At 38.1% G+C, this 12,287-nt stretch overlaps 1 protein-coding gene across 1 annotated transcript; it reads right to left on the bottom strand.

Annotated features, from left to right (window-relative positions):
- Positions 1–10,881: 10,881 nt before the first annotated feature.
- LOC110573270 (ferritin light chain-like) lies at positions 10,882–11,406 on the bottom strand. Its single transcript, XM_044911797.1, has one exon. The coding sequence runs from the start codon at positions 11,404–11,406 to the stop codon at positions 10,882–10,884; it is 525 nt and encodes a 174-aa protein (XP_044767732.1).
- Positions 11,407–12,287: the final 881 nt, after the last annotated feature.

Genomic DNA, 12,287 nt, shown 5'->3' with positions numbered 1-12,287 from the left:
GATGGTAACTACATTCATGGAGAGCATAGCATAACATATAAAGTTGTTAAACTATTATGTTGTACACCTGAAACTAATGTAACACTGTGTGTCAACTATACTTCAATAAAAATAAAAATGACAAAAAATAAAAACAAAAAAAATCTGCAATTTTTCTAACTTTACTTAATCATATATTTATATATACAGTTATATGTAGATGTATATATATATATATATATTCTTTCTTCCCTCTCTCTCCCTCCTTCTGTCCCTCCATCTCACCCTCCCTCCCTTCCTTTTTCCTTTCTCTCTTTCTTTCCTTTCATTTTGGTCTGGGGAAACACTGGTTTATATTTTCAGGTTTTGTTTGTTTGATCAATTATTCTAAAAGGAGAAAGTGGAAAATTATAATGATATCTGTAAATAGAATTTGATTTATTTAAAAACAGATTACCTTATACTTTATTTAACTCTTTAATCTGAAAATTTAAAAACATATAGGAAAGTAAGAACAGTAGTATAATGAACCCCCTTATACCATCACAAAGTTTCAACAGTTATCAACACATGGCCATCTTGATTCATGTATACTCTAAACTACTTCTCCCCTCTCTCTACCACTAGATTTTTTTTGAAGCATATAATCATATTATTGTATTCATAATAAATATTTTATTCAATTCATAAATATTTCAAAGTGTCTCTCTAAAAGACAAGAATTCTTTTTAATGTAATTGCAGTATCACTATCATAAAAAAACTAACAATTCTTTAATACTATTAAATATTCAGTCAGTATGAAAACTTAGAAGTTAACTTAAGATGAATTGACAACTTAGTGTCAGTAAGTTTTCCTAACCCAGAACACAGTATGCCTTTTTATTTTTTCATGTGTATTTTTGTGTATTTCAGAAGTGTGTTATAATTTTTCTCATACAGGTTTTAGACTTTTAAAAATAATTTTCACCTAGGAATTATATTTTATTTTGGCTTATTCTCTGCTGTTTTTATTTATTTTTCTTTTTTTATTTGAGTAGTTGACACACATTACATTAATTTCAAGTGATGCAGGCTTCCAGTTATTCTTTGCTGTTTTAAATGGGTTTTCACTTCCATTATATTTTTAACATGTTACCGTTGATATATTTCAAGTTTATTAATTTTAATAAACTTTATTAAGGTATAATTTACATGCAACAACATGTGCAGGTTTTAAGTGTATAGTTCAATGAGTTTTAATAAAAGTATATACCCATTTAACCACCACTCCCATTATTGATTTTTATGTGTTGATTTTATAATCTGCTAATTTACTAAATTCTATTTTTTAATATATACCTTAAAAGTTCTTACTAGCTTTGGGCCAGTCATTTCAAAAGGCATCATATTCCAATTTGTTTTTTCGGTTTTACTTCTCACTCTATCCCTTCATGCCACAAAAGATTTTCCAGTCAATACTGTTATAGGAACAGATTTAATGTCAAATTTTGACTGCTCCTAGAGATTTAATTTTTACATGCATAAAGAAACATGCTCCTCTTTGCAACAGGTGTCATGCTAAATACAAGTTTACTGATGTAAGCAGCTAATAATAATTGGAATGTGAGCTGACTCAAGAATAGAAATCCAGCTCGTTAATATTTGCTTCAGAGAAATAGGCTCAAATGTTCTCAAGTCTCAGTGTGTCCATGATCTGGATGTTTAGATGAGTAAATTTATAGTTGATTCCAATCCTGAGGTTGTCATTACTCAGAGAATTCCAAGTGACCACTGTCTGGAAAAATGTGTTTACTGAGCCCCAGCTGTTGTACTTATGAATATTTAGGAAGTTACAGTGGCCGGTAATGGTCTCAGTGCCCGACCCCCCCCCCCCCAAATGTGACAATTTATCTGGAAGTTGAAAGGCAGCCAACTCATTTCCCTAGCTGAGATCAGAATAAGAGCAGCAGTTTTGCCTGGGAGTCAGAGCTTTCCAGGCTGTGTCCTCCAGAGCCATCAATACCATGAGGATACACTCCTTATCTGTTATCTAGGGGCAAGGTAATGAGCAATATATGGAGCAAGGTAGTGGGAGCAGAAGAGTGAGGCATACTGGTTGGAGGATAAAAATAGAAAATAATGGGGTTTTCCAGGACTTCCTAGAGCTAATAGAGACTATAATACATGAGTTATTCCTTCATTTTTGTCTTAGTTTGTGGTTGTGAAAAAGCAGACCCTGAGCAAAGGTCTGGGTACAAGTAGTTTGTTGGGAGAAAAGGTGTGATCTCCAGAAGCACAGTGAAGAAGGAAGGAAAGGGTTACTGTTGTGGGAAACCCGGGTCTCCATCTCACTGTGTACTTCCTGAGATACTTTGTAAAACATGCCTCAGGATTGTCCTACTGAGAGCTGAGGACACTGAGATATTTATATGCTAATTTCCATCCCTTATCAGTTCAAGGTCGCAGTGAGGAAAGGGGTGAGAGTTAACTCCCGGCACTTCTGCACTCTCCCACATACAGACCAAGTGTGCTCCCGGTGGCCTGAGTGCCCTTTGGCAAGGGGTTGTATGGGAACGATTTACAAGCAATTTCCAGGGTAGATGAAGAGGATGTGGGTTCTTTGATTCTATATTGCTTGTGATTGTTTTTATGTGTGAGTTTCATTCACTAGCAGGCATGGAAACTCTGAATGCATGGGCCAAAGCTTATCTTTGTATTGCTTCCTCCATAAATTCTGGCCAGGTCCTTGCTACTGCAAGATTAAATCCATTAAGACCACCATGATCTAGGCCTTGCCCAAATGTTCTCTCCAGACTTCTCTTTGTGGCCACTCTCTCATTTCAGGCACTCCAGTCATTCCATTTACCTCAAGTGCCTAGAACATCTTTTATTCCCTTGTCAACACCGATCATCTTTCAAGATGAGCTAAGTAACTCTTCTTTCATAAAAGTGTTCCATGTTCCACCCAAGTAGAGTAATCCTGTCCTCTTTTGCAAACCACTACCTGGCTCTCACCTCTACGACACAATTTATCACACTGTACTGAAGTTATATTTTTATGTGTTAGTTTTGACTGCCAGAGTGTGAGCTCATTGAGGAAGTAAACTCTATCATACATTTCTTTAACTGCAGCACTTAGTTCAGTGCCTGGTATGGAGTAAATGCTCAACAAATATTTTTTGAATGCGTAAACAAACATGACCAATAAATACTTCCTGATTATGTGAAACAAGAGGCTGGACATACCTGCTTTGGACACTTCTAATAATACCTCTCAAATATTTTATATTGAATAGAGAATATTCCTCCAGAATAGAGGTGTCATTGCCCTTCAGGCAAAGATGACCAAAAACACATCTGTAGTACTTGCACAAAAATAGACACATAGGTCAACGGAACAGGATAGAGAACCCAGAAATAAACCCACACTTATATGGTCAACTAATCTATGACAAAGGAGGCAAGAATATACAATAGGGAAAAGATAGTCTCTTCAATAAATGGTGCTGGGAAAACTGGACAGCTACATGTAAAAGAATGAAATTGGACCACTTTCAAACACCATACACAAAAATCAACTCAAAATGAACTGAAGACCTAAATGTGAGACCTGAAACTATAAAACTTCTGAAAGAAAATATAAGCAGTAGTGTCTTTGATGTTGGCCTTAGCAACATATTTTGGATATGTGTCCTGAGGCAAGAGAAACAAAAGCAAAAATAAACTACTGGGACTACACCAAAATAAAAAGTTTTTGCACAGCAAAGGAAACTATCAGCAAAACAACAAGTCAACTTACTGAATGAGGGAAGATTACTGCAAATGATAAATCTGCTAATGGATTAATATCAAAAATATATAAAGAACTTAAACAACTCAATACCAGAAAAAGAGAATAATCCAGTTTAAAAATGTGCAGAAGACCTGAATGGACATTTTTCCAGAGAAGACATACAGATGGCCAACAGACACATGAAAAGTTGCTCAACATCACTAATCATCAGGGAAATGCAAATCAAAAACAATAAGATAGCATCTTACACCCATCAGAATGATGAGAATCAAAAAGACAGGATACAGGTATTGGCAAGGATGTGGAAAAAAAGGAACCCTTGTTGACTGTTGCGAACCCCCATGCACAATGCAAGTTGGTGCAACCATTGTGGAAAATCAGTACAGAGGTTCCTCAAAACATTAAGAAATCATGAAAACACTACTTTTGAAAAGCTATATGCACCCTTATGTTCATTGCAGCACCATTTACAATAGACAAGATATGGAAGCAATCTCAGTGTCCATTGATAGATGGATGGATAAAGAAGATGTGTACACCTCCCCCCCACACACACTGAAATATTACTCAGTCATAAAAATAACAAGATCTTGCCATTTACAACAACATGGATGGACCTAGAGGGCATTATCCTAAGTGAAATAAGTAAGACAGAGAACACAAATACCATACGATTTCACTGTAGAACTTAAAAAAACAAACAAACAAAGAAAAACAGAAACAGACTCATAAATAGAGAAGAAACTGATGGTTGCCAGGGGGGAAATAGGTGAGGAATGGGCAAAATAGGTCAAGGGGATTAAGAGGTACAAACTTCCAGTTATAAAATAAATAAGTCACATGAATGAAAAGTACAGCATAGGGAATATGGTCAATAATATTATAATAGTGTTGTATCGTGACAGATGGTAACTATACCTATCGCGGTGAGCACTGCATAACGTATAGAATTATTGAATCACTAGTGCAACTGAAATGAATACGACATTGTATATCAACTATACTTAAACAATATTTTTTTAAAAAATCAAAATAAAAAACACACCTGTAGTTAAACAAATTGGAATTTTACTCATTGCAGAAAGAAAACACACATCATGAAGGACTTTGGGTTCTCACTAAGAGTATGTTTGAAAGAGACTATGATAAGATTCGGGCTTATGATAGATGATTTTGGGAGGAACAAAGGAAACAGAGATTTGCTCTAGATTAGATGCTGTCAGAAAGCATGGGCAATGCTATGATTATTTTGTGAAGGTATGGTCTCTGATTTTGTCTGTGCTTAGACAAAATTATGAAATGACCTCCTCATTTTATTTCATTTTATGATGATTGCAGAGTAACTTTATCTCAGTTTGGTATTCTGTGAGATTGTTTATATCCAACAGAACAAAATGGCCTGCCTGTGAACATCATTTGACCAGCTTGTAATAATACTGAGGCCCAGTTATAAACCTCAGGTATGTTTTGAACATCAGGGAATGCTCTTTGTTTGTGATGATGAGTGGGAAAGAAGGCCCGAAAGAAAGGCTCTAAGTACAGGTACTGATAGTATTCACAAGTGTGGAATGAGAACTGAAAAGAAGGGAATAAAAATGAAAAACTGAATCTTCCATCCTGCTCTGTGACCTTTCAGGCTGACAGGAGTTTTAAATCCTGAGGCTCTGCATACTACTAAAGGCATATAATAGCTGAACGAAAGATTTTTTCGCCAGAAAAGCAAGTAGCACAGATTCTCCTTTGAAGATATAAAACCATAAGGTCTGAAAAATTAAAATACTCAATCCAGCAGCGCTATCACTCGTGTAGTGATAAAATGATAGGATTTCCTTTTCCTTGCCTCCCTGTTCTGGCCACTCTCTTTAAAAAAATTGTTGACATCCTTTTTGGGGATGAGGGTTAGATAAGAAATATGTAAGTATATAATTTATATTCAGGAAGAAAAAATGAATTTGGAATTTTCTGGTAGTTAAATTGTTTATGAAGCCCTGAGACTAGAAATCTAAGTTCACAGGGTCATTTGAAAGCTGTTACATATTTATTCAACAAATTACTTTTGAGCTCTTAGTGTAAATTAGTTACTATGCTAGATGCAGTAGTTACAGGACTAAATTATCTGTGATTGGCTTTTGTGGGACTTCTTATTTAGATACAATTCCAAACTTACAGAAACTTTTTTTTTAAAGATTTTATTTATTTATTTGACAGAGAGAGACACAGCAAGAGAGGGAACACAAGCAGGGGCAGAGGGGAAAGGAGAAGCAGGCCTCCTGCGGAGCAGGGAGCCCGATGCGGGGCTCGATCCCAGGACCCTGGGATCATGACCTGAGCCGAAGGCAGACGCTTAACGACTGAGCCACCCAGGTGCCCCAAACTTACAGAAACATTGTAACATCAGTTTACCCCTCATACAGACTCACCAATTGTTTTTGTTAACTATATGCAACTTGGAGAAATTGGACCCAGCCACCCCTAAATACTTTATAGTGTGTATTTTCTAAAAGGAAAAACATTCTGCTACCTAACTACCATTCAATTACTCAAATCAGGAAATTTAAATTTTTTTAAAGATTTTATTTATTTATTTGACAGAGAGAGACATAGCAAGAGAGGGAACACAGCAGGGGTTGGAGGAGAGGGAGAAGCAGACTTCCCACTGAGCAGGGAGCCTGATGCGGGGTTCGATCCCAGGACCCTGGGATCATGACCTGAGCCGAAGGCAGATGCTTAATGACTGAGCCACCCAGGCACCCCAGGAAATTTAGTGTTGATATAATACCACATCGAATTAAAATTTTATAAATTATCTTAACGTCTTCATTGTTTTGTTTTGTTTTTTTCCCCTACACAGACCCGACCCAGGGGCATGCATTTAGTTGTTATGCATTTTAGTTCTTTAACCTGGGACAATTCCTCAGTCTTTCTCTGCCTTTCTTGGCCTTCATGTTTTTGAGAATTACAAGCAAGTTGTTTTGTAGAATGCCCCTCAATTCAGATTTGTCTGATGTTCTCTCATTATTAGATTCAGGGTATGAATTTTTTTTCCTTTTTTTAAAATATGTTATGTTAATCACCATATATTACATCATTAGTTTTTGATGCAGTGTTCCATGTCAGGGTATGAATTTTTAGCAGGTGCCTGTGCTTGATTTTAAATCCCAGCATAGTCACCTCTACCCACATCTCCCACACTTTGACCGGACACCTTGTGCAGGTGGAGGACCTCTGAGGTCTCCTGGTGAAATGCAGACTTCTCTCTGCTTCCTCTTACGATCCTTAATTTAGCCATCAGAATTGCTAAAATCCTGAGGAGGATGTCTGCTTCCTGAAGAATTTATACTTAGCTGAAACCTTTTATTAATTCAAAACTCTTTCCCAATGTGTGGCCCCCTCCCCAATTCCTCATGTGTTAGTGCCTGCTTCATTATTATTATGAGGAGTAAATTATTCATCAAGGTGGATAAATGGCTTAGGGAGATAAATAACATGACATGAATGCAGTAAAAAGGTTTCCCTCTTCTAAATAAGTAGCATTTTTAGCCCAGCCCTTTAAGATTATACATCTCTCTGGAGAGAAACAGTCAACTGCACAGTTCCCCCAAAACCAGAGCTTTAAACAGGCCCTACAATAAAGGAGAAGTTCAAGGCCTCAGTGATGCCTGGGGTTTTGACTGTGCCTATTCAGTCTCTGCTCCCTCATGCTGAATATCCAAGGCTACCATGAACTGGAAGGAGGAGGATGTGTGGGTTAAGAGTGGGCAGAGAAGACTCCCAAGAATTGGAAACTATGCAAAGTGTAGCAGCCAGCAGCTAATTAGTTTCAGCTCTGAAATGACCCCTTTGTGTGGCTTGTCCTTCCTGAGAGAAAGGTTAAAATGCTGTCATGCCTGCTTTTAGCAGTGTGGTAATTAAAACAATTAATCCCAGATCCTAAATAAGGTGACTTCGCTTATTTGGCTGAAGAGAGAATGGTCCTCCTTCATTTTTTTTCCCCTCCTACCCACTAAACATCATATCCAAGAAATGAGAAAATCCCTACATTTTACTTCTACACATAGGGCCTATTTAGAGGGAGGAGTGATCATTAAGGAAGATTCTAGAATCTACAGTTGTCTATTTTTCTAAAACTGAGAAGCAAACTTATTTTGAGATGTTACTATCGTAGCTCTTTATGAAGCTCTGCTCATATACAAAGTCACTTGATAAAGATAGCTAATAATTATTGTGCATTTAGCATGTGCTGAGCCACATCGTAGAGATTTTATATGGTTCATCCTATTTAATCCTCCCTAAAATCTATGAGTTGAATAGTATTATCCTTATTATAATCCTGTCTAGTTTGTCAGATCAGAAAGCTGGGACCAAGAAAGGTGAAAAGACTAGACCATGATGAGTCAGAGTGGAGGTAGGATTGGAACACAGGCATTCTGGCCTAGAGCCCATTGTTCAACCACCATGCTACCTGTATTTCAGATCCCAACTTCCCTATAATCTAGTGGGTATCACAAAACAACTAAAAGAAGATGAATCCTTGCCAGATGAGTAGATCAGGTTCATCAGGAAAGATTTCACAGAAGAAGGCAGATTTAAATAAGGCTGAAAGGTAGACTGAGTTTGATTTGGTGAAGAGGGGTATGAAGGGCCTTGCAGGGAAGGGAAGCTACATGAAAACTGCAAGTACTGGGACAAGAAACTGAACACTTTAGCTCTGGCAGATAGTGTCTGTAGCCACTTGCAGGAGACCTTTATCTCCTAGGCCTCATACTTCTTCTTCTTTTTAATGATTTTATTTATTTGAGAGAGAAAGAGAGAAAGAGAGGGCATGAGCAGGGTGGGGGGGGGAGGAGGGGCTGAGGGAGAGGGAGAAGCAAACTCCCCACTGGGATCATGACCTGAGCCAAAGGCAGATGCTTAACTGACTGAGCCACCCACACCCCCCTGGTATAAGGAATTTCGTCATAGCCTATGGGAATCATTTATTATAACTCTCTGTGCAAGTACACACACACACACACACACACACACACACACTGGTTAGCAATAAAGGAAATCACTGTTGGACCTGTTTCCAAATTAATCTCTAGAGTTTTAATGTCATCAACTCCCTACTTTTCCACAAATAAACTTGCCAAGAACCTTAAGTCATTTTTAAAAGCCAAACTAATATGTTGTCCATATGCCTTTGAATCATTTATTGTCTGCCCTGCAAATTGCTATTTTCCAAGAATTATGTGATGACCAAAGAACATTTCAGCCTATTTGGGAGACTTTATAAAGCTTTCTCCTATGGCCTTATTCTTGACATTAAAAACACTAATAAGTAATGACAAATATAACGTTATTATTTGGGAATAAATGTTTGCATCTTTCTTCCTAAATAATCTACCTTATAGTCTTTCAATTGATCTCACAATATTAGGTAATTTTTTTCTCATTCTGATTTATGTGTTTATTTTGATTGCTAATTTGAAAATAATTTTGATTTTAAGTATAGAGATCCAAGTTTTAATTCAAATCTGAAAATTGTTAAGTGCTTCCTTATATCTCTTACTGCCAACTACAAGCAAATGGGCAGAATTCCTTTCTCCAGGAATAACTTTTCCAGTATATTCTTTTTTATTATCAAAAGACTTTGCATGAAAACAGGAAGATAAGGTTTTCTCCTTAACTGAGCAAAACAATTGTCCCAATCTCTGTAAAATATTCTTCCTATGCCTCTGACCCTTGTAAGATAAAAGAAATGGTAGTATGCCTTTGGTCTTCCTGCTCCAGGAAGGAAAGGTGCTGTAGAAAAAGAATTGATTTTTTCAACTTCTGTGGTTTGAGAACAAGTTATAATTCCAGTTTTGCAAAGGGCAAGGAAAATAATACGTAATTATTACATTGCTATCTGTGGGACACAAATGTATGGATTTAGTAGAAAAGAACTCACCAGGAAAATGAAGCACATTTTTAAAAGAATGCTACATTACATTTTACTGCTTCTCCTTCTTTTGGCTTCTGGAATTTAACCTCCATCTGACCCGCCTCCATTCTAATCACTCTGGCTCTGTTAGTGCTTCCTTAAAGTTATCTTCTCTTTTCTCTGAAATGAACTGCAGAACCATTTTTTAATCAGCATATTTAAAGTTTATTTATCTATTTATACACAACCTTGTTCTAGAAAGGGCTTAAGGTGGCTTAAAAGAATCCATAACATACACCAAGAAATTAGTAACAGCAGAATCAGAGATGACACTTGTGTAAAAATGCTTATACAATCCTACTCTTTTAACTCTGGGTGGACCACAAATTTGGCTCTAAGCTTTCTCACAGGCAGTCAGAAAAGGAAACTTAATTAGTTACATCATTTACAGTGTCCATAAAACAAAAACAAACCAATTACCCAAGTGAAGAACTCTTATTCCTAATACTAAGACCAGAAAGAAATTTCTCTTGAGAGGCTTCATAAAGAGGTCAGTGTATGATATAATAATCAGTGTTCTCAGTAGCAACCTAATTGGAGACACAAAGATGAATTTCGCAGGGCTTTTTTTTTATTATATTCAATATAGCAGATGGCATCACAGGAACTTAAAAACCAGGAAAATCGATTTTATCATGAGTTTGAGGGTTGGGGGTGGGCACAATATGATATGGTCAAGGTACTCAGCTCTCTCTTCTGCTAGGCAAAACCAAAGGTAAATTTTAAAACAATATAGAGTTTAGTCCAGTACCAAGAATGGCTTCAGAGAAATTCTAAAACCTCTAAAATTGTATGCATTTTATGGATAGGTAAGTTCATTTTTCTTGACAGAGAAAACATAGTGTATCGGATCCTCGATGTACACAGGCAATTCACAAAAGTTAGGAACAATTTCTTAAGAAAATCTAGAGAATTAAACATACTACAAATCCTTCATCGTATTCTGTATATTTCCCCCCCCCCCCCCCCCCCCAGCCTAGCTTTTTTGTTGGAATGGAAACAAAAAAGGACCTTTTTTGTTTCCATTTGATCTCACAGCTTGGACAAGGGTTTCATCATGGTTAAAAAGTTGCCTCCTGGGTGGAGAAAGAGGCTCCAGCAGAAATTCTGACACCAGGGGAAGGCAGACGGGTTCCTCAAAGGCTGCTGGGCACCGGAGTCTCCTAGTCGGGCTTCAGGGTGAGCCTTTCGAAGAGATACTCACTCAGCGCGGCCTGGGGGCTAGCCAGCCTGCGGAGGTTGGTCAGAAGGTCACCCATCTTCTTGATGAGTTTCATCTCTTCCAGGAAATGGCTCTCCAGAAAGTCACAGAGACGAGGATCTGTGTTGGCAGAACCCAGAGCATGCAGATCCAGAAGGGCCTGGTTCAGGTTCTTCTCCAAGGCCATCGCGGCTTCCATAGCATCCACGCTGCTAAGCCACTTATCTTCGGACAGATTCTGCTCATCCTGGAGGAGAGGGCAGCCACTCCACTGGTTTTGCATCTTCAAGAAGCGCTGGGCACCTTCATACTTCTCCTCAGACAACTCTTCGAAGAAGTGGCCCATGCCCTTCAGAGCTGCATCGTTACCTTCAAAATAAAAGCGCAGAGCGCGGTAGGTATAGGAGGCCGGCAGATGCAGGTTTACCAGGTGCTGGAGAGCAGCCTCCACCTTGGCGGAATAATCCTGGCGGATCTGGGCACTCATGGTTGGTTTGCAACGAGGAGCTAAGCACAAAATATGGTGTTTGCAGGTCCCGGAAATCGGAAGTCTGAGATAGCCAGGAAGATGATTCCATCAGAAGTTGCAAATGGAAGGGGAGGGGCTAGAGGGTGGTGAGAGGTTGGCAGGGATAGGAGGAGGTGGGGAAGAGGTGGGAGTACCCAGTCTGTTCAATCCAAGAGACAGTTCTAGGGGGCTACTGGGTGCACTCTGAGTTTAGCTTTTTTTTTTTTTTTTAAGATTTTATTTATTTATTTGACACAGAGAGACATAGCTAGAGAGGGAACACAAGCAGGGGTAGTGGGAGAGGGAGAAGCAGGCTCCCCGCTGAGCAGGGAGCCTGTCGCGGGGCTCGATCCCAGGACGCTGGGATCATGACCTGAGCCGAAGGCAGACGCTTAATAACTGAGCCACCCAGGCACCCCTGAGTCTGGCTTTTGGTAAGAATTTAATTCTTATTTCTTTCCTAATTATTAGAAACAAGTCTTTAGCTCTCATTTTGCCCCAATTCTTACCATAATTCCAAGATGAGGTAAGAATGTTCATGGTCAGTACGTTAAATATTGATAGTGAAACACCTCCAATCTTCATTTCTTCATTTGTGATTTAAAACTCCCTTGTTTCTTATTTTAGAGTCTATAGGAATATATTGTTTTCTGTTCCTAATCCCTCATTGAGAGGGTGACTGGTTTTTTGTTTTGTTTTTAATTTTTAAAAAATTTTTATTAACATATATTATTTGTTTCAGGGGTACAGGTCTGTGAATTGTGTAAGACTGACGAATCACAGAACTGAGAGGGTGACTGTTAGTTCCAGTTTGCCCAGAGCAGTCTTGTTGTCCTGGTGTAATTATTAACAGTGTCCCC

The sequence above is a fragment of the Neomonachus schauinslandi genome, chromosome X (assembly GCF_002201575.2).
Source record: "Neomonachus schauinslandi chromosome X, ASM220157v2, whole genome shotgun sequence".
NCBI lineage: Eukaryota > Metazoa > Chordata > Mammalia > Carnivora > Phocidae > Neomonachus > Neomonachus schauinslandi.
The sequence above is the reverse complement of the archived record's forward strand: the minus strand, read 5'-3'. Positions and strand labels throughout refer to the sequence as shown.

Bases quoted from the DNA above. Each gene is read 5' to 3' on its own strand.
- LOC110573270 (XM_044911797.1), bottom strand. From the start codon at position 11,406: ATGAGTGCCCAGATCCGCCAGGATTATTCCGCCAAGGTGGAGGCTGCT.